Raw genomic sequence first — 22,719 nt, 5'->3', positions numbered from 1 at the left:
GCCTGATGAGTTCCAGTATCACCATGGATGGAGATTTGAGATTCCTGAACTATTCCATTCTGTTCTGTTCTGTTCTGTTCTATTCTATTCTATTCTATTCTATTCTATTCTATTCTATTCTATTCTATTCTATTCTATTCTATTCTATTCTATTCTTCTGTTCCATTCCATTCCATTCCATTCCATTCCATTCCATTCCATTCTTTTTGAGCTACCTATTCCAAAGTTTATGTATCTTCATTGTGCATTTTTCCCCTAAAATCTAACCGTCGTTTCCCTAGGTGCAAACTTGTGTTCATTGCTCCTCATCCTCTTGCTGTGCATTTCTGAGAAGAATCTGACCCCGCCTTCTCTACATCCTCCCAGGAGGTGGATTTAGACAAAAATCAGATGCCCTCTTTTATTCTCTTCCAGCTTAATAAAATGCAGTCAAGTTGGACATTAGGAGAAACTTTTTCTCTCAGAGGGTGGTCAGGCACTGGAATGGCTGCCCAGGGAGGTGGTGGAGTCGCCGTCCCTGGCAGTGTTCAAGAGGCGCCTGGATGAGGAGCTACGAGAGATGGTTTAGTGCTTGTGGTACTGATAGGAATGGGAGGGTGGTTGGACTGGATGATCTTGCAGGTCGTTTCCAACCTTGTGATTCTGTGATTCAGTGATTCTGTGATTCTGATGGCCCTCCTCTGGGCAGGGCTGATTGAGTCGTGCAAACAAGAATGAACTCTGTCAGGGAAGGTTCAGGTTAGATTTTAGAAAAAGTTTCTTTTCAGACAGAGTGGAGAGGCATTGGCACAAGCTGCCCAGTGGCAGAGTCACCATCCCTGGAGGTGTTCAAGAGCCATGGAGATGTGGCACTGAGGGACATGGTGAGTGGGTATGGTGTGCATGGGTTGATGGTTGGACCAGATGATTTTAGAGGTCTTTTCCAAGCTTAATGTCCCTCCACAGCTAGAGGGATCTATAAGCTGTGCACAGCAGTGACTTCTTCCCAGAGAACTTCTCAATCTTTTCCCATTCGTAGGAGCAATGGTTCCCCTTTGTTGTTGGAACACAGAATAATAGAATGGCTTAGGTTGGAAGGGACCTCAAAGATCATCCACTTCCAATCCTTCTGCTGCAGGCAGGGCTGCCAACCACCAGATCAGGCACTAGATCAGGCTGCCCATCTAACCTGGTCTTGAATTTAATATCTCTTAACCCTCTAAGCACCCCATAGCATCAGCCTTCCAGGACCGTTCAGGCAGCAGTGCCTCAGCCTGGAGGAACATTGCTCACTACTGTACCTGAGGTTGAGAACAGGCTGATGTTCCAGCAGTGCAAATGTGAGCAACTTCAAAGATCTGGGCCCATTTTGCACATTTCCTTGTGTTTTGAGAAGCTGGGCTAGTTTTTGGCAAGGCAAAGACAAATTTCAGCAGATTAAAATGTCGCAGTATCTTACTTTGTTGTTTCAGCTGGCATGGAAAATGCATCAGTAATTATCACAGGAAACTAAGGAGGGGGGAGCACAATAGGAAGGGAGCATTGGATGAAGTTTTGATGCAGAACAAAGCAGACTGTGTCCTGTCAGGCAGCTCCAGAGCAGCACGCTCCCCCCATGGGGGTTCACCCAGCCTGAAGATAGAGATGAAGATGTTCTCAGTCCTCTGGGGGCTCACCGTTGCCAAGGCCTTTTGGACCTGCTGTGCTCTGCAGCAGAAGAGGCTCCTGTATCTTCCCTTGCTGCTACTACATTAACTATTCAAGGGCCAGCTCCAAGACTTTTGTCTGAATAACAAAACCATAGAATCATAGAATCACAAAGGTTGGAAAAGACCAGTTAGATGGTCTTGTACGACCATCAGCTCATCACCACCATGCCCACTAACCACATCCCTCAGTGCCACATCTCCACAGTTCATGAACACCTCCACAGATGGTGACTCCACCACCTTTCTGGACAGCCTGTTCCAGTGTCTCACCACTCTTTCTCAGAAGAAATGTTTCCTGCTATCCAACCCGAATCTCTCCTGGCACAACTTAAGGCCATTATCTCTCATTCTAAGGCCATTATCTTTCATTTCAAGTCACTCGTTGTCTGCAAAACAAGCCAGATCAGAACAGTCCAAACTCCTGGGTAGGAATGGACTTCAGTGCCTTGGGCTTTGTAATGCAGGGCCCTAAAGATCTGGCCCTTACGTTACATTATTTTGAGGATTGTGACTTTTCACCCTTACCACCCTCTCCAGAGATGTGGGTCAACAGTATCCAAGATCTGTTCATGGAGGATGTGAATTATTTCCCTGAGCACTGATGCTTTGCATTTCACTGCTGTTCTCAATGACTTGCTCCATGCCATTTCTAGGTTTATTTTCTTAATGTCTTACAGAGACCCTGTGGGAGAAGGATAACAATAGCCAGCAGACATGAGGGTGAAACATTGAGCTGCAAATGCTTCAACAACTTTTTGCTTCAGCTTTGTTGTATTTGACTTTTTATTATGCATTTGGAGTGCATCTGGACAATCTCTGCTCTGCTTTCCAAAAACAAGCTGAATGATCATGTGAACCAGGATTTGGAAAAGCTCTGTGCTTCCTCTGCATCCATAAATTTAAATATATTTTCTTGGCTGCCCTTCACTGGAGCTGTTGAATGGGTGTTTGCTGTTGCCTGGGCCCTAACACTTGGCATGGTTTTAATGGCAGAAACATAAGCAGGCAGAGTAAGGGTAAAAATGGGAAGATGGGGCTGAATTTGGCCATCCTTTCCATCACTGTAAAGCCATCCACAGAGATGCCAGAAGGAGAAATGGGCAGCAGTGTGGCTGCTTACTGCTATCACTTAGGGGTATGCTTTAGTGGTACGGTGATGGGTTATTAGTTGACTACATAGCATCTATTACATTACCTTAGTGGTCTTTTCCAACCGTACTGATTCTATGATTCTGTGATCGCTTCTTCTGCCAAATGCCTGGGTTCAGCCCAGAGCCCAAGCACGTGATGCCTTGGCATCAGCACTTGGCAGCACTTTTCCCATTGCACCTGTGCCACTTCTGTATGCTGCCCCTGCTCTGGAGGCAGGATAACATCACCAGGTGCTTCTGCCTTTTCCATCTCTGCTGAGCTGCGGAGCAAATCCTTTCCTCCAGTTTGCACCAGTGCAGCTCCACTGACATCTATGGGGCTAGTTCTGCCTTACATTAGAACAAGCAGAAAATCAGCCTCAGGAGAGGGGTTCTTTAATGTTTACAGTATTTTCAGCATGCCTGAGTGTCAGAGATAAATTCCTACTGTGAAAGCCATTTTCCTGAATGCACCACAGTTTCAGATGCTCTTTCCTTTGCTGGCCCTGTTTGTCTGGAGTCCCCAGAGAGATTCCTGAGGGCTGCTTGCTGGCCTGTGATATAGAGCAGATCACCCACTGAGCCTCACACAGACAGGATGCTTTGTGAGCATTTTGCTCTGTGTGCCCTTCTCTATCTCACATCACATACAGACCAGCCAAGCTGGCTCTTGCTAATTACTTGAGGAAGCAGTTTTCTGCAATAGCAGGATTCAATCTCTTTGAAAGACAGATTGACTGATGTGTTGAAGGCTACTTGGTTTTCTCTTGCCACAACTTGTAGTGATGGGTTTTTTTTTTTCCACATCTCGCTTTGTGGTCTTTTTGGAATTGAAGCACTGTGATTGCTTGGATATTAGGAAACATTTCTTCTCAGAAAGAGTGGTAAGGCATTGGCACAGGATGCCCAGGGAGGTGGTGGAGTTCCTGGAGGGGTTTAAGACATGTGGAGATGTGGCACTGAGGAACACTGTCGGTGGACATGGTGGGGATAGGCTGATGGTTGGACTGCATGATGTTAGAGGTCTTTTCCAACCTTAATGATTCAACCTTATGATTAGCCAACTCCTTATGCAAACCAGCTGTGCACTCGCCTGCATAGAGATGCTTCTATTGTTACATACTCAGAAATTGTAATTACAAAAGACAAATATTGAGCTGAGGCCAAGGTACTGTAACTTTGTTACTTGAGTAATGGGGCTGAGATGCAGTTTGGAAGATGTGGCAGGACTGGAAGCACAATGGGAGGAGAGAGAGGGAGGATTAGGAAGAACAGAGCTGAGGAGAGCCCTGCTGTTGGTCTCTCTGCAGTGTATGCACAGGGGACAAGCAAAGACACACCCTCTCCCACCAGGCTCTCCAACATACAGCTGAAGCAGTGTCCACTGCACACCTTGCTTCTCAAATCCCGGCATGGAGCACCTTTAAAAGGACACTTTACTGTGAGGGTGGTGAGACACTGGAACAGGTTGCCCAGTGAGGTTGTGAATGCCTCCTCCCTGGAAGCACTCAAGGCCAGGCTGGATGGGGCTGTGAGCAACCTGGTCTAGAGGAGAAGTGTCCCTGCCTACAGCAGGGGGTTGGAACTACACAATCTTCAGGGTCCCTTCCAACCCAAGCCATTGGATGATTCTTTGACACAGAGTATCTTTCCTGGAAGTCCCACCAACATTTTCCTGCTGTTTAAATGGTTTTGCCAATACCATTTGTCCCTTCTCAGCAATCACAAAGTTGAAAGCAATTTTCCCAGTGTCAGAACCAAAAGAAACAAAATATTTCTCCAGTTATGCTTCTTGCTTTTAAATGCTTTCCAGGCATCTGTTGCTGCTCATGCTTTGACCTGACACATTGCTGCATTCTGATTGTTCCACTCTTGGACTTTTTCCTCTGATCACCCACACAGCGATTTGGGGATTTCTGTTCAAAGTGAGCCTGGGATATAGTGTATGAGCATGCATGAGTGTGTTCACATCCTCATAGATATCTCAAGCTTGGTATTGCTGAGAGCTGTGGGACCCTGATCTCTCCCCTCTTCTTTGCTGTTCAGTCTGCCAGAGTGGGTTATCTTGTCTCTGAAAACAGTGGGGACACAGACAATGCTGGGATGCACTAAGTGAAGCTCTGGCACAAGTTGCGCAAAGAGGTGGTGAGTGCCCCGTCCCTGGAGACCCCCAAGGTCAGGCTGGATGGGGCTCTGAGCACCTGATGGAGCTGCAGTGTCCCTGTTCATTGCAGGGGGTTGCACTGTATGATCTTTAAGGGTCCCTTCCAATCCAAACGATTCTGAGACTTCATCAGACTTCAGGTCTGCTTTAGCATGGGTCCAGCCCTGTTTCTTCAGGGAGTCCCACCTCTAGCAGTGGCACGGCAGAAGCTGAGCATTTCTGCTGATGGCAGACCCTCCACAATCTGGAGAATGAGCACAGAGACACCCAGAAAAAAAGCAAAATCTAAGAACTATGCCATTATCTGTTGTTCCTATTAATTCCTTGGCCGCTCACTGTTTTCTCCTGCAGTCTTTCTATTCAGATGGCATGGCATTTTACCAGGTGGATATGTCACTGTACATATGGTTTAATGAGGCAGGGAAAGCAAGAGGAAATTCCTCGTGTACATCCTTCAGTTGTCTGAGTTGGCAATCGTTAATATTGAAGCAGCAGAGCACTCTGTGACAGGTTCCCTCCCCATCATCTCCTTTTTTTAATTGGACCCAGCTGGTCTAAGCCTGGAAATAAACTGTTTTCTGAGCTAACAAAAGGACCTCATCCTTAGTGCTGAAGCAAGTTTCAGTGAAAGAGGTTTAAGAAACCACAGTCTGTAACATTAAACCATGAGATTAGTCCGTTGTATGGCTGAGACACGGATGCTTGCAATGCCCTCACAAATAAGAGATAACGCTGCTGCCGTTCTGCACCTGGCTGCCTGTGTGTGACACCATGGTGCCGTCGTTTGCTACAAGGATGTGGCCATTGCCACCTCTGCTAAAGCAGAGTCACTGTTAGGTAGCAGCTGTGACTCCTTTTTGGAGCGCTGAACTGAGCTATAAAAGCAAAACTTTGGGGAGACGATGGTACCGACAAAAACTTCTGGATTCTCTGTGCAGCTTAATGCAAAATTACTCATGTCAATAGAAATTACTGCTCCTCCAGAATAACTGTGCTCCCAATAGGTTTTGTGTTTACGTGGAAATAATGAGAGAAAATCTTTACCCACTGCCGTGATGTACCAGTACATTTCTGCTTCAGCTGTGGCTGTGGCACTAAAGAAAAGGAGCAGGTAGAGCTCATTTTCTCGAATCTCAACAGATGCAGCAGCACCATCTGCTGGTTTCTCTGCTCACGGTCATGCTTTGCTCCTGAGCTGCTCTCCTTTTGCTCCCAGCTGCTGACTGATTAAAAACCTGATTAAATGGCCAGGATAATAGGAAACTCTGGAAGACCGGTGAAAGCAGGTTTCTTAGCCTAAAAGGCACCAGCAGTGCCTGAAGTCTCACTAGCCTGTGCCTTACTTGAATTCTTGTTGTGCCTTCATCTTGGATAGGACATTAGATTAACGCTACACATGAACACTGCTACTTGGAAATGCTAATGCTCAGAAGACATCTGCAGGGCAGAATACTGGTTTCCCAGAGTCAAAGAGACACTGAGTCTCAGATAGAAAATAATGCCAAACACCCAGAGATTTAAGAGCACAGTGCCTTCCACAAGGCTTGTAACAGCTATCAGTATCATCCCTGGAGGTGTTCAGGGCCAGGTTGGATGGGGCCCTGGGCAGTCTGGACTAGTATTAAATGTGGAGGTTGGTGGCCCTGCCTGCTTGATGTTGGAGCTTGATGAACCTTGAGGTCCCTTCCAACTCAAAACATTCTAAGGTTCTATCAGTAGGATGGGGAATCCCTTTGCCAAGATGATCCTCACAGTTTTCTCTTTTCAGGCACTGCTTCTGTTGCAGTCGCTGGCCTCTTTGCAGCTTTAAGGATCACAAAGAACAAGCTCTCTGACCATAAGTTTGTCTTCCAGGGAGCTGGAGAGGTAAGGATGTTCTTGAGTTTGCTCCTAAATACCATCTAATTAAAATTTAGTGAGAAATAAAGTTAACCAGGGAACACCCTACAAGGTTTGGCTTCCCAAAGACAAAGCAGAGAAACAGGATTTTTGTCACTGGTCAGGAGTGGGCCCACAGGTGGACTTTGCTGCTGCACAGAAGTTGTCAGCATTCAAGTGGCATGGATGCTGCAAGGCTGCCCATGTGTCAATAGGACTTTAAGTACCCCAAGGGAAATCCCTTATGAGTCACCAGGAGGCTGGCTTGAGCCCTCAGGGTTTGTATTTAAGATAATCCAGACCCTCTTGAATGACTTAGTCAAAAGGAGTTAGACTTAAAGAACTGTAAGAACATGACCTCAGTTTATGCAGTCAGTTGCATTGCCTCCAGAGCATAAGTCAGAGTGTCTGTCTGGTGCTTTGCACAAAGAGAGAGGAGGAAGAAAAACCTAAAGCTTGGACTGTGCACTTGGTTCAGGTCCTGGCTCAGCAGTTTCCCACCTGCAGGCCCATGGGCAATATGTACAAGAGCAGAAATTTTCCCTGCTCTAAGTGGTGCTGGGGGATGACCCAACACATCTTTTGTTTAAAATCTTCTCCCATAAGATGCTGATACCCCAGTGAAATGATTATTTACTGTATTCCAGGCTGCGATGGGCATAGCTCACCTCATCCTCATGGCCATGGAAAAGGAAGGAATTTCACGAGCAGATGCCATCAAAAAAATATGGATGGTGGACTCCAAGGGACTGATAGTCAAGGTAAATTCATCTCCAAAGCTATCCTCCACTTCCTCAGCACCTCCTGCAAGCTAAAGAGAGGCCAGAGCAGGCAGACACCTTGAACCCTGCTCAGCTCTGGCACAAAGGCTGTGGTTTCACGGGTGTCAGCAGAGCTGTTCCTGCTCAGACAGCTGGATCTCATGGTAACAGCATGAGCAGCACTGGCTGTCCCAAAGGCAGCACTTTGGTATAGACCTCTGAAGTTGTAGGATGATGTCTCAGTGGCAACAAACTCAAGTAACACTGGAAGTTGTGCGTGTCACTTATATGGGACATCACAACAGCTTGGTGATCCAGCCTGGACCGGCCCTGCTCTGCCCTCCCTGGCTCCTCATAGAGTCATTAAGGTTGGAAAAGACCACTAAGATCATCTTGTCCAACCATCAACCCATCATCACCATGCCCACTAACCCATGTCCTTGGGGCACCTGCCCTCATCCCTGCTTAGAAGAAGGGCAGGATGGTGAAATGAACTGGTGAGTTACTCCGTTATCTTTCTACCTATTGCCAATACCCTAAAGTTTGATTCCTTTTTTTCCCTTGCAGGGCAGGAGCCATCTGAACCACGAGAAGGAAATGTTTGCCCAGGACCATCCCAGTGTGAACACACTAGAAGAGGTTGTGCAGAAAGTGAAGCCGACAGCAATTATAGGTGGAGTTCCCTTAACACGACCTTTTCATGTCGGTTCAATTTTTAGGAGAGTTCCTATCTTTCTTCCAGGGTGTCCTTTTGTTCTCAGAGTCAAAATGCAATGAGTTATTGGGTTTCTTTTGCCCATAGTTGAATTCTCCACATCGTTCCCTTCAGCCGTCGGATGGAGTCTTCCTCTCTGCAAAAGCCCTCCCAGATGGGCTGCAAATGGAGGTGCCACTGCATCAGAATCTGGGGCCCAGGCACGCAGGGCAGGATGAGGACAATAGGCAGCTCAGGCAGGACTTTGTGAGGCAAAGCACTGAGCCCAAGTACTGCCCTCACCTCCCTACCTGGAGGAGCAAAGAGGCTTCAGTTTGAGACAGGTTTTTGATTTCTTCAGAACATAACAAAGAAACATTTGCACCTGCATCTCTAGAAATGGATCCTGGCTCTCTCCCATGGTTCATTAAGTATAAGAGGCATTCAGGAGGGATCGGTCCAATGCTCTGATGTCAGAAAGCACCAGCTCACTCTGCTGCTGTTGTTTTAGGTGTCGCAGCCATTGCAGGAGCTTTCACTGAGAAGATTTTGAAGGACATGGCAGCTTTCAACGAGAGGCCCATCGTGTTCGCCCTGAGCAACCCCACGAGTAAAGCAGAGTGCACAGCAGAGCAGTGCTATCGCCTCACTGAGGTACCAGGTCTCAGCATAGGATGGGTGCTCCAGGCATGCTGCTGATATGGCTGTACCAAGGAGACCATAGGGGGCATGGTGGGAGGACAAGTGGCAGTAGGTATAAGGAGAACAAAGAGAGATTCAAGCTGGTCATAAAGAAAAACGTTCAGACTGTGAGGAGAAGGAGCAGGGGGCAGAGAGCTCACATAGTCTGTGTCCTTGCAGATTTTCAAGTCCAGACTGGATAAAGCCCTGAGCACTATTCCAACCTCACAGCTGACCCTGCCATGAGTTTGGACTATAGATATCCTTACTGTCCCCATCAGCCTGAACTACATTGTGAGCCTACACATTGTGAGCCTATAAAGCTGTCTGAGATGCCCTTGTCCCTCAGACTACTGTCCCCTGCACTTTGCCACCATATCTGTTTGTGTAACAGCTCTGTCAGCCAGCTCATGCTCAGTAGCACTGAAGAACTGTCACAAGAATTGATTTGGGGTGAGATAGAAGGCCTTGTCTCATTCTCCCCTATGCCCCCACTGCCACCTGCTGCTTCTTTGTCTCAATGCTGCTGGCTGGGGTAGTTACATAGCCCCCAGATCTTCACCCCATACACAAATCCCTCTACTCCATACATGGTTGATAACAATAGGATGAAAGACGCCTTCTCAGCAACTGCAGAGAAGTTGGGCAGTGCAAACACCTGCTCAGTGCTCAGTGCCTCGTTCATGACTTTATGTGTGGCTCTGGGGACCAGACCTTCTTAAGTATCAATGGCGGGGGATGGCTTTCCTACAGATTTGTCTACCTGATTGCTGGAGTTTTCTTGAGTACACACCATGGGGAGCAGCAGAAATATAAAATGGCCCTTGTATGGGAACTGCTGAGTCACGGCCTGAACCTCTGATTGATCACCTGAGGCGAGCCATGAGTCAGCCAGAGGAGCACAGGTGAAGGCAATTCACCTGTGCTGCCGGAAGGGGTGGAGCCTGGCTCCACCCCTCCTAGACCTATTTAAGAGCTGGCTACCAGAGGGGAAGGATCTCTTCTGGAGATCCCCTCTCTTGGTGTCTTCTGGTGAGCTCAGCCGAAGGGTAAGCTCTTCTGCTTATTCTCTTTGTGATCATTGTCTACCTTGCTTGATTCTCTCGATTATATTGTGATTACAACATCTTGATATCTGTTGATTAAACAACTATATTGCAATTATAGCATCTTGATTATACAGCCCTTCTGAATTTTCATGCCTCTTTCTCTCTCTTTGTTCAGGGCCGGGGAATATTTGCCAGTGGGAGTCCATTCTCAAAGGTTACCCTGCCCAATGGTCAGACCTTCTTCCCTGGCCAAGGAAACAATGCCTACGTCTTCCCAGGAGTGGCGCTGGGAGTCATAGCCTGTGGAGTCCGGCACATCTCTGATGACATCTTCCTCATCACAGCACAGGTTTCCAACGGGCTAATGACCACTTTTCAAAAAAACTGTAAGGGGCACATGCACCTATTTGAGGGCAATTCGAGAAATCGGCTTGGGGAAATTGCACAGCATCAGAAAAAAAAGCCATAGCTGTTCCTAGTCTCAAAAAAAGTTCATGCTTCCTTGCATCTTGCATCTACAAGTGACAATAAGGTTCCCCTCATTGCATTATCCACACGCCATCCCCACAGCTGCTCCCCTTTTTAGGAGCTTTACCCAGGGAGTCTCTCCTTGAAGATCTCCAAAAGCCACTGGGACACAGTCCTGGGCACTCTGCCCTGGGTATCCCTGCTGGAGGAGGCGTTGGAGCAGATGGCCTCCACAGACCCCTCTTCTGATCTCAAACAGTCTGTGATTCTGTTTATTACCTGCCCAGGCACAGCATTTCCATCATCCCGGGCTCCAGTTTTAAGTCTGTACTGAAGTGCATAACACATGTGTTTTAAATAGTTTTGCAGGTTATGTTAAGAACCAGCCCCAGCTCCTTTGCTGCTTAGGTTTCAACCATGTCTTGTATAATCCTAGCAAAAGTGGCACGTGCTTGAGACCACCTCTATAACCTGCCTTCCTCTTGTTTCTAGTCTATTGCTGCTGAGGTGACAGAGCAGAATCTTGCAGAGGGAAGACTCTATCCCCCCTTGAACAGCATCAGAGAGGTATCTTTCAAAATCGCTGTCAAAGTAAGTGCTCATTTATTTTCACTGTGATAAGGAGGGCAGGACCAGCCCTGGCACTGTTATTGTTTTGTGTTTTCTTTAATCCATCTTGTTCTGTAGCCTAAAGCAATGTTTCTCAGGAATTCTTCCAGACAGAATTACTGCTTTGATCTCTTCTTACATTAAAGCCCACATTTGAAAAGTACCTCTTGATTCTGGATGCCTCACAGTTCTCAAATATCTCCTTCTTTGCTTGGAGCTGTGAGACTTCTCAGCACTTGAAAAATCAGGTTTAGGATTGGCATCAAACATGAAGCAAGTTGCCAGAAGATTCTGGCAACTCCTTCTGAATTTGATAGAGACCTAAGCAACTAAATATTCATTCAGATCTAGGCTTGCTATCTAATGATGGGATTTATGCTCTGTGTACATCAAATTTATAACTCCCATTCAGGGGACACCCACTGAGAATCACATTGGCCTGCTAGGAGTTACTGAGGGATGCATATTGTAACTTGGGAGCTTAAGAGTACAAGTGGAGGTGGTTGAAGGGCTGCTCACCTTCCTCAGTTGCACAACACAGGAGCTGCAAGCAGCTTGCATTCCCAAGGGATGAAGTGCAGCCAGCTTGTGGGTCAAAAAAATAATAAGCAAAACAGGATATGATTTTGAAGGGGGAAAAAAATAAAGTTGGATGATGCAACCAGGGCTGAACTGTAGTTGGTTTCAACTTCATGATGTGTCAGTGTTATTTCATCAGCTCACACTGCTTGTCTTTTTGCAGATTGTTAACTGGGCCTACAAGCATGGTCTTGCTTCTTGGTACCCTGAGCCAGCAGACAAAGAAGCCTTTGTGAAACAGCTTGTTTATAGTCCTGATTACGATTCCTTCGTTATGGATGATTACACGTGGCCTGCTGCAGCCATGCAGACACAAGATGTATAAGTGGTTGTGAGAACTGTTTCCTCATTTTTTCCATCGGTTCCCATGGTCCATATCACTGCTGATATAAATGAATATTAGGCTTGTGGGATTATAAAAATAATTGAATCAAAGTACTTTTTTTTTTTATTATTTGTCACTGCTTTTTCTTTGTGGGAGCATATCATGAGGGGGCAAAATAGAGTCCACACTGGGAAGTCAGTACCCTGATGAGAGAGAGAGGCTATGCTTCCAGTCCATCCCAGTCTGCACTGCAGCTTTTGCCATCATTTAAAGCCCCACAGACACCATGAATACTGGTGTTCCCTCTCCAGATTTGAAAACACTACATTTAGGCTGTACAACGGCAGGCACAAGAGGAAGCAGAATCTTCCAGGGAAGGTCAGAGGCACAAAGTGGTCACGTGGCTCATTTTCTCAACAAGAGCTGCTCGATGACTTCTTACCAAAAAGAAGAATCTCACAGAGCACTGCTGTATCTTCGAGAACTTTGGTCAGCCAGGAATGATGTCACCATCTGTGGTCAGTCAACCCCAGCAGATGACCCACACAGCTGCTCACCTATTCCCTTGCAGTGGAGTGGGTGAGAGAATCAGATGGGTAACAGTGAGAAAAGTTGCAGGTTGATAAGGCAATTCTATAGGTACAGCAACAGCTGTGTGTACAGGCACAGCCAGGAGACAGCTCTTGTGTTCCTTGTTCTCTCATTGTCTTCCTCTATCCCTGCTGCTCCCATCTTCTCCACAGTGTACCCAGAGTCTGAGGGACCCCTCCCCTCCAGCTCTTCCAAGTGCCTGCCAGGCAGCCAGGGGCTGCAGCACCAAACCTCAGTCCTTGGGAAAGATGGAACAGCCAGAAATACTCTGTGAGAAGGCATTTTTCTGCCAGATGTGGCTGAATCCATGGTCCTTGGCCTCTATGAGAGGGCAGCCCTGGGTGAGAGCATGGCCAGGACGGGATTCTTTTGCCAGCAAAGGCACTACATGGTTGGGCTGCTCAGGCAGAAAACTTCCCATGAGTAGAGCTTGCTGGCCTTAGCATTAACCCATCCTTAGAAGCAGCAGAAGCTGCTCAGTGAGCACCTTCACCTGGAAAATCCCTGCCTAATGTGAAAAAATGATGTCTCTGAAGTCTCTTCCACCACTGCCCGAAGCAATCTGATGGCTCAGGTGCCCAGGGGGCAGTAAGGATTCTGTCCAAACTCCAGGCCTAAACCATCCCCTCAAGGAGCCTCCTGCCATCCCACCTCACTTGGATATTACAGCTGCCCACATTCTTAGCAAGTGTCTGAGCCTTGGGGCCAGAGATCTGTCCCCAGAGGCCACTTCCCCAACAGCCAGAGCCACGAGGAAAGGGATGATCATGGAAGAGAAAACCCTTCTCTGTCCAGCAGAAGTCCGTAACTACCAGCATAGGCAATAGACCCAATTTTGTCTCCTGCTGGCAGAAGGCACTGTTTCCCTGTGCCTTGCCAGGCCCCATCCTGTCAGAGAATCAAAGAACTATAGGAATGGTTTGGTGTGGGAGGAAACTTAAAGCTCCATCCCCATGCTTTGGGCTGGTTGCCACCCATCAGATCAGGTTGGCCAGGGCCCATCCAACCTGGTCTTCCCCTCTCCAGGCTGAAGAAGCCCAGTTCCCTCAATCTTTTCTCATAGGAGAGGTTCTCCAGCCCTCTGGACTTGATGATCCCTGGAGATCCCTTCCAACCCCTACGATTCTGTGATTCTGTGATTCTGTGATTCTGGACCTGCTGTGACAGCAGGTGTATGCCTAAGGGATTGCATGTGCACAATCAATCCAAGATGACAAAGTTTACCATCAGTCTAAGATGTGATCTTGGTGAATTAGTCACTTATTGAGGATCTGTATCAGGAAGGCATCATGGCATTAAGGTTTAAGTATCCACAGGTGCAAAAACTCAAGAGGCATTCCTGCTCATGGGGGAATGCTATCATGCAACTCACTGCCAGCTCAGGGGCCTCCTGTGCTGCTCATTGTTTATGGGGTAAGGTAACTGACTCATAGTCATACGTGTTTTTTAGGTGCATGCTCAGTTGGCTCCTAGCTGTTGAAGCAGGTGTCTGCTGAGTTCTTTCAGCCCCGCAGCATGAGGCAGATTTGTGGCTGCTAATCTGTCTTTGTGAGAGCGTTATCAGTACTGTTGCCGTGTCTCAGTGCATGGCCCTGTGTGCAAGGCCAGGCCACAGCAGGGAGTTGGGGGCATAAGGTGGGGGAGTTGGAGGGGACACCATCACAGGTCCTGACATGTGTCCCATCAGTTGCCATTGCCATGCATTCCCACTGCTCTCCCGCCTCTCCAGCCAGCGCACAGGCAGGTCTGAAATGCTGCAGAAGCCCACAGCAGGCAGCCACGGATGCTTTGTGGTTCTCTGCAGCTGCAGTAGAGCCACCTCTTCTGCTCTGAGAAGAACAGGGCATCAGTTCTGAGACCAGGGCAGAGCTCAGGTTGTGTCCATCAGCTCTTCAAAACCTCCAAGGACAGAGACCCCATGCTCTCTGTAGCCACCCAGTCACAGTGCTGGCCTGTCCTAAGGGCAGAAAAGCTTTCCTGACAGCAGCTCTGAACCTTCCCTGTGCCTGTCCTCTGTAGTCCATCCACTGTGCACCATGGCACACCTGGCTCAGTCATTAAGCATCTTCTTAGAAACAGGGGGGTGTTGCTATAGAGTCCCCTCTCGTCTTTGCATCTCTGTATGACACGGCCTCTTTTATGAAGCAGATACCACAGAAGCTGCAGTATTTATGTATGTTTGCTACAAACCAGTTTTCGTATATGGTGGCACGGTCACAGGTGGAAAATGGGGCCAAATGAGTACTGCAAAAGAGAAAAATGAATAGCTCTGGTTTGACCATTTGCAGTGGATCGTTGGGTGTGCAGGGCTCACAGGGAACCACTTGAGGGCTGTAGAGGACTTCTAACAGCAGTGTTTTTCTCGTTGAGACGGACTGGGAGCAGTACATCACATTGTCTCAGATTTAAGCGGTGGCAGTGAGTGCTTCTTCCTGGATAAGAACAAACTCCTGTAGAGTGAAGCTCCTTCAAAATCTGAACTTGCTGTGTGGCTGCTCCATGGGATGCATTAACTGGTACAGCAGATCCGATCAGTCAGAGAAAAACACAAGCTGAATACCAGGGGACTTGAAGCTGCTGGCTGTTTGTGTTCTGTGCTCTAATCTAAAGCAAGGATATCTGTAGCAGATCACTTTGGATTTCTCTGTTCCCCTTTTTTCTAACAGCAACAGAACAAATCCTCTATCCCTCAGTTCTTCCTTTTCTCTCTTTGAAAAATAATGCTCTGACTTGAAACCAGTGATAAAAACGGCACAAATACAGGAATGTGGCAGTGTTGATATCTATTTCAAGGATTGCTGCAGCATCCTAACGTGATGCTAAGCCTAGCAATTGATTGCTATCCAAAGGACCACTGCAGGAAAAACCCTTTCGCTCTCTTTATTCCCTCACTCCTGCTTAACAACATTGCGTCCACTGGCCTGGATTAGTCAAGTAGTTTGCCCCATAAGATGACATACTCTTCCTTCCAGTACAGTGGCCATCCATCAGCCGAGCCAGCAGCAGCAGCTGCTCCCCAGCACCCAGGAGGCAGCCCACCACTCAGCCGAGCAAAGGGTCCCTGAGCAACGCAGCACAAATAAATGGCATCAAGCTCAGAGCCGTGCTCCTTCGGTGCTCCTTTTACTTCAGACCTTGTGCCTGGTGTTTGTCAGCTGGCTCTGTGCCCGTGGGGCTCATCTAACCTTTAAAGAAATGTGGATTGAAGTCTTTTAAGATGAAATTCAAGCTACCTAACCATCACGTTGGTGCTTGGCATGTTCCTAAACTGTTGCCCCAAATTAAACCTCTGTTCTTAAAGTCATTTTATGAGGCTTCTTCCTCACACTTCATGTGTGAATCAGAGACATTTGCTTTGCTAGCACTTCAAGGGTGTGCTGACCTTTCAGTCCTGAGAAGAAAATCTTGATAAAATCACTAATTAATGACTGACTTTGAATCACTTGTCCCAGATAGGAGGATAAACAAAGAAGCTGAAGGTCTGGCTATTAGACAGGAAAGAAAGGTTTTTCTTTGTAGAGCAGGCTTGGCTGTTAAAATACCTAAAATGGTGGTAATTGATTTATATTCAATTATTTGAGTGCACAGAAGCAATTATGGCTAATCCTTAAAGCCTAGTTGAAGCGTTACTATGCTAAAAAAGATTCCATGTTAGTTACTTGCTGATGAGAAATGGTGGCAGGAGGATGGAATTTCACTTTTATTCATAATTGACACCAAATTTTGCCTATCTTTGCTTTTTATATATTGAGAACAAAAGACGTGTTTACTCCAGAGCTAACGGATTTAGCTGATGAACCAATGACAGGGAACTGGATCTGAAAGAAGGGAGGAGATTTGACCACACTCTTCCAACACTGACTGGTAATATTCAAACAAGATTTGCCCTGCTCAACTCAGTCATCCAGGCTGTTTGTATAACCAGAGGGAACGGCATGGAGCTGTGACAGGGGAGGGGCAGCTGGGGGTGAGGGAAAAGGTCTGCACCAGAGGGTGGTGAGCATGGAACAGCCTGCCCAGGGCTGTGGGCACGGCCCCGAGCTGCTGGAGTTCAGTGGGTGTTTGGACAGTGCTGTCAGACATTGGGTTTGGGATTGGAATGGTCCTGTGTGCAGCCAGCAGTTGGACTCAATGATCCGTGAGATATTCTATGATTATGTTTGAAGAAAAGAACATCCAGATCACTTATGAGTTGAACATATAAGAGACATGGGAGGGGAAGGAGTTGTTCCAATGGATGCCATACCAAGGGAGGTTCCAGGACTCAAGGCCAACCTTAAGCATTATCTCAGCTACATTACAGACCAGAATACGTCCAGCACAGGCTCAAGTTCTTCACCATCAGGTCTGGACGTCTGATTGCAGAAAGGGCCATGTCCACTACATATCAATATTGCAGGGATCAAGAGAATCAGTCCATACAAACTCGTTCTTTACCTCGTAACAGCATATTAAGGTCACAGTTAAGGAAATGTGGAAGACAACACAACCTGGGCCACCGGCTTCTGTGCTGCCCTCCTTCATTCCAGACCGCTTCAGAAAGGATTCTTTACATTTGAAGAATGTCTTGGCAACATCAAATCAAAGATTAATTTAGCTGCTGTGCAGGCACGTCTGTGGCTTAATAAATGGTCCTATAACTTTTACAAAGGTGAGCAAAATTATGCTTCTCTTCTACTAAAAAAAAAACCAAAAAAAACAACAACCCAGCAGTATTCCCTAGCTAAAGCTAATTGTTAAGTATTCTTGTCATCCTGTAACTCAGTCCCAGCACACAAACTAATATGCTTGGCTGAGCTTTGGCTGGCAGCGCTGAGTCAAATGACCTCCAGCTCACTTCAAACATCTCTGTGAAGATGGATGTGGGCAACGACCACAGGCAGGAGCCCACAGAGGTGAGTTCCCCTCAGTGCACACTGCTAAGGGACGGCACCTATGGCAAGAGGCAGCACAGCAAATGGGGACAGTCACCTCTTCATCTGCCGCAGCAGCATGTGCCAGAATTTGTTCAGCCGAGCCCACAGACTGAATAACAATTAGCTAAGACTAAAGCAGTCTTAAACAACCAACAAGAGACACCCTGGCACATGAAACATGCACTAACAGGAGCACCAGAGCCCATTGGTACAAAGTTGGAATCCTGCCCTCCAGTGCAGTGACATTCTCAGCCCCTACTTCAGAAAATCAGACTTGTAGGCATTAACAATTCCTGTATCCACCTTTGTTGCTTGCACATCAATACAGAGCTACTTTTTCTCTCTTGCTGCCAATAATTGCAGAATGACCTTCAGTTTTTGCACCACTGACAAATGCAGTTTACTGACAAAGACAGAAAGCAAGCAGACTTTACAATAAACTTATTATGTTCCTTATTAACCTTGTTTGACAACTACATCAACTCATCAAAGATGAGCATGTCCAGAGAAGAGCAGCAAAGCTGTGAGGGGTCTGGAGCACGAGTCTTATGGGGAGCAGCTGAGGGAACTGGGACTTTTCAGGCTGGAGAAGAAGAGGTTCAGGGCAGAAGTGATAGTTCTCTACATGCCCTGAAAGGAGGTTGGGTGTTGGCCTCTGCTCTCAGCTAACAGTGATAAGACAAGAGGGAGTGGCCTTGAGTTGTGCCAGGGGAGGTTCAAGTTGGTTAGCAGGTAACATTTCTTCTCAGACAGAGTGGTGAGGCATTGGCACAGGGTGCCCAGAGGGGTGGTGGAGTCACCGTCCCTGGAGGCGTTCAAGAACTGTGGAGATGTGGCACTGAGGGATGTGGTCGGTGGCACGGTGGGGATGGGCTGATGGTTGGACTAGCTGATCTTAGTGGTTTGTTCCAACCTTAATGATTCTATGACTTGTTATCAAGGATCATAATGTATTAGAGCAATCCTAAACTCAGGTCATTCAAAATTAGCGAGCCCATGCAAACAATAAGAGAATCCTTCTGTTTTCTTGAAGGTGCTTTGAACAAGACGCAAGCTGTTTAAGTAACAAAATACTGAGCTGCAGCAGTAGCTATTCATTGTGAACCCTTTGTCATTTATCAATAAAACACCATCGAAGACAGGTAAGCTTCCTCACTAAAAAGTGAACAAGGGGCTGGGATGTGCGGTGCACAGAGCAGAGGGCAATGCTTCCCAGGGCTGGCAGAGAGCCTCTGTTTGGCCTCAGCTGCGGGCAAACTGCTGGGAGCAGCCCAGCTCCATCACAGCCACTCCTCAGTGCATCCTCTGGCAGAAATGCAGCAGTGCTTCAAAGGACACTGACTTTTTTTTTTTTCCCAGCATAAGGTCCGATAATCTGAAAATCCCCATTTAAGAACTGTTATGACTCCTGGAGCTGCAACTTCTGTCAAGTCCACAAAGAGGAACCCCTCTGAGTGATTCTAAGCTGGCCCAGTCCACTGACAGCCTTCTCCCACTGCTTTGAGACAAGATCTGACCCAAGAAGGATGATGCTCTCCTTCAGAGCACCCCAGGTCTCTGGACTATCAGCAGAGCACCTGAAAGCAAGAAGCACCTTCAGGTCAAATCTCTCCTTCATAGAGTCATGGAATCATTTGAGCTGGAAGAGACCCCCAAAATTCATCTAGTCCAAGTCCTCTGCAGTGAGCAGGGACACCTACAGCTCCATCTGTTTGCTACTTAAAATAAAAGGGTGAGTGAGGCCTGTGGGGAACTGAACCATTCAGGTTTGCAGCCTCCACACAGCAGATCCCTGAGGCTGCTCCTGAAGACCTCCATTAGATATTTTTTCGAGCAATATTCCACTGAAATCTGCAAGGCAGCCGACAGACAAGGACGGTCACAAGGTCTTGAGGATGAGATCCCTGATAAATACACATCGCCCAGCTCAGGTGATAGAGCTGGGCACTGAGGTCTGTTAGTGCAACACCATTGAGCTCACACGCTCCCAGCAGCACCCAACCATGCTACAAATTCACATGCTTGAAGCAGTGACTGAACAACAACAACAAAACCTCTCCAACAAAAACCACCCCACAGCTGCCCTTGTGTGGCCAAAGCGCTGTTACCCATCAGCTGTACTTGGACTACATGCAGACACACAACCTCCCAAGGCAGCTGTGCCAAAGCGAGCGCAGCAACACGGAGCTCGCAGGGCAGGATGCTGCCCAGCACCCAAAGCAGTGGCCACGCAGGATTAATCTGATTTGAAGCCACCTTGGTTGGACCGGCAGCCCACTGCTGTGCACACACACACACTGTGAAGCTTAAATTAACTTGAGAAGCATATTTCTTTTACAGAGTGCAGCTCGGCCCAGCAATTGGACACAGGAGCAATGCCTTCATCCATCGTGGTTCATCTCCATAGAGTTGCACAACACCTTGGCAAATTTAAGGTGGAAAGAGGCGGTTTAAGTTACATCTACCTTACAGTTCTTACTGTTTAAAAGTAAGATTAAGGCAATTTCAGAAACAAATCATCTCACGATTTACTTCCGGATCCTGACCCTAAGTCTCCTAAGGCTTAAATCCAGCTGGATGAACGAGAAGAAAAAAGGCTTTACTCTTCACCTAACTTTTAAAAGTGAGAAGGCAACACGAGGACTTATCAGCGCCGAAGGGAAACCTCAGGCTTATCCGTATGTGAATCCCGTTTCAAAAACAAACAGGGCTCGGGGCTGGCGGGGAGCCAAGCTGCAGGACTGCCTTTTAAGACCCGCATCTCAATAGGAGACCTCAGAGCATTCTGATCTGTTTTCATAACTGTAACCATTTCCAACCCCGGGCTTTCTAGCATATTAGCATTCCCTTCTTTCAACCAAGTTAAAGCAACAGCCGGTACAAATGAAGGCAAAACAAGCACGGGGCGCTGTGGATAAAATACAGCGTTTCAAAAGATTTAGGAAAGACAATAAGCACCGCCCGTCTTAACTGCTGCCAAGAAACCCTTACAGAGACGGAGAATCGGTGAAAAAAACACTGCAACGCTCCATTTCGACAGCACTAAGAAGCACGGCTCTTAGATCTACTGCGTAGCTTTATTTTTACAGGACCTATCATAGACTCTTTTACATAACTTAAACGATTATCAAATAATCTCCTGTACACAATGAGAGCGAGCCGCGTTGCTTTCCGAGCTTTGACACATTCCTGAAAGACATCCAGCCGTCTGCAGGGATGGCACAGCCGTGGTACGCTTCTGTCCACAACCGACGCTGTCACTTAAATTCTGCTCGCGCGATCCTGCGAGACACCGTCCGATTTCAGCGCACCCCACATTGCGGCAGCGGCGTTTGTGTCGGTTCGCTTTTGCTTTCTTCTCGCTCCGCTTTGTGTCCTCGGCTGCAAATCCAGCGGGGCCGCCCGCAAGGCTGGGGATGGCGCCCAGCACGGCACGGAGGTCGTTGACTCGAGTTTTACTTCCAAACCGAGCTCGTTTACAAGCGGTCGCGATGTCACTTCGGACGCTTCCGTCGCGTCCCGTCCGCCTACTGGCACGCAGCCCTACCGCACGCTAACGCTCGCTAGAAAAACACCTGAAGGAATCGGACGGGCCGGTTTTATGGGAGCGACGCGGCCGAAGGAGGAGCAGGGAGACGCCCCCGACGCCGGTGCCCTTCCAGCGGGAGCCGGGGCCGCTTCTGGGGGTCCGCCAGCCCCGCCCCTGCCCGAGGCGGGCGAGCCCAGCTCTCCTCGCCGCCCCGCGGGTCCCGGCCGCGGCCCCGCGCCGCTCCCTCGCCCTTCCTTCGTCCCCCGCGGCCCGGGGCCGGCCCCGCCCTACAGCCCGGTGTAGGCCGCCCGGTGGAAGCCGCCGCCGTACTCGTAGGGCATCTGCGGGGCGGGCAGGGGGCACTCGGGGAAGAAGGGCCCGAAGGCGTCGCCGCCGGCGGCCGGCTCCGGGTACAGCGGGCGCAGCGCCTCGGCCGGCGCCTTCTTGGCGGGGCTGCAGGGCCCGGGCGGGCTCCAGGGCGGCTCGGGGTACGGCAGCCCGCCCAGCAGCGGGTGCGGAGCGGCGGGCAGCGGCGCGGCCTCGTACAGCCCGTGCTCCAGCCCCAGCTCGGCGGGCGGGCGGGCGGCGGGGAAGGCGTCCTGCGGCGGGGCCGCGTGCTCGGGCAGCAGCGCGCCGTAGTCGGGGCCCAGCAGCTCGAAGAACTCGGCTGCCTCCGGCCCGCCTCCCTTCTCCGTCTCCTTGGCGCCCGGCTCGGTGAAGAAGGAGGGCGGCAGGTTGCGGTCCCGCAGCGGCACCTTGCGCGGGCCGCCTCCCGCCGCCCCTCCGCCGTCCGAGCCCGCCGAGCCCCGGCCCGGCTGCAGGGAGCCGAAGAGGGCGGCCAGGCTGCGGCTCTGCAGGCTGCTGCCCGCCTGCGAGCCCTCCCGGCGCGGCGGCGGCGGCGGTTTGGGGCAGGCGGGGGGCGGCGGGGCGGCGGGCGGCGGGGCGATGATGCCGGTGCAGCGCTTGATCTGCTTTTGCAGGTATTTCCTGTGGTTCACCTTCCGCTTGGATTTCACCGGCTTGTCCAGCGCCAGCTTGATGTTGCTGGAGGCAGAGTCGATGAAGCTCAGCAGGTCCCGGGTGGCTTCCTTAAAGTCCCCCGCCTCGCCGCCGCCGCCGCCGCCTCCTCCTCCTCCTCCTCCCTCGTAGCCCTTCTCCAGGTCGGCATAGCCCAGCAGGCCGCCGGCGGGGAAGCAGAAGGAGAGGAGGTGGTGCGGGCTGAGCAGCGCGGCGGGCACGGCCATGGCCGGCGGCGGGGCGCCGCGGCGCCGAGCTCCGCAGGGCTGCACCGGGACCGGGGCGGCAGAGGCGGCGGCGGTGGGGAAAAAGCGGCGGGCGGGAGAGGAGGAGGGACCAGCGCGGGGCCGGGCGCGGGCATCCCCGCCTCCCGCCGACAGCGAGGGGCCGGGCGGGCGGGGACGGCGCTGGGGGCGGGTGGGTCGTGGCCCGGAGAGGCAGGTGCGCGGGCATCCGCAACGCTGCGCCCCAAAATCTGGGCGCTGCACCGGCTGGCTGCCTCGGAGCACGTGTGCACGTCGACCTGGACCAAAGCGGTGCGGTCCCTGCACAGGAAGGATACAGAGAAAGATGGGGAAGGGTCTGAGGGCGAGGAGTGTGAGGAGCTGCTGGTGTGTGCTCAGCCCAGAGCAGAGCAGGC

General features: G+C 49.5%; 2 protein-coding genes across 2 annotated transcripts in view; one reads left to right on the top strand and one right to left on the bottom strand.

The window, feature by feature from the left end:
* The window catches only part of ME3 (malic enzyme 3), a gene marked incomplete at both ends in the record, with an annotated part of 113,929 nt that extends 101,903 nt beyond the window's left edge, over positions 1–12,026 (top strand). The window contains 7 exons of the mRNA XM_079549739.1: positions 6,751–6,848; positions 7,508–7,621; positions 8,189–8,294; positions 8,827–8,969; positions 10,221–10,394; positions 11,006–11,104; positions 11,865–12,026. Of these exons, the coding sequence (XP_079405865.1) occupies positions 6,751–6,848; positions 7,508–7,621; positions 8,189–8,294; positions 8,827–8,969; positions 10,221–10,394; positions 11,006–11,104; positions 11,865–12,026 (896 nt within the window). The remainder of the gene's footprint in view (positions 1–6,750; positions 6,849–7,507; positions 7,622–8,188; positions 8,295–8,826; positions 8,970–10,220; positions 10,395–11,005; positions 11,105–11,864) is intronic.
* A 9,323-nt stretch (positions 12,027–21,349) lies between these two features.
* FAM181B (family with sequence similarity 181 member B) lies at positions 21,350–22,306 on the bottom strand (the record flags this gene model as incomplete). Its single annotated transcript, XM_079546525.1, has 1 exon — positions 21,350–22,306. The coding sequence occupies one exon, from the start codon at positions 22,304–22,306 to the stop codon at positions 21,350–21,352; it is 957 nt and encodes a 318-aa protein (XP_079402651.1).
* Positions 22,307–22,719: the final 413 nt, after the last annotated feature.

This window comes from Tetrao urogallus (assembly GCF_951394365.1).
Source record: "Tetrao urogallus genome assembly, chromosome: 1".
In the NCBI taxonomy this organism is placed as follows: Eukaryota; Metazoa; Chordata; class Aves; order Galliformes; family Phasianidae; genus Tetrao; species Tetrao urogallus.
The sequence above is the reverse complement of the archived record's forward strand: the minus strand, read 5'-3'. Positions and strand labels throughout refer to the sequence as shown.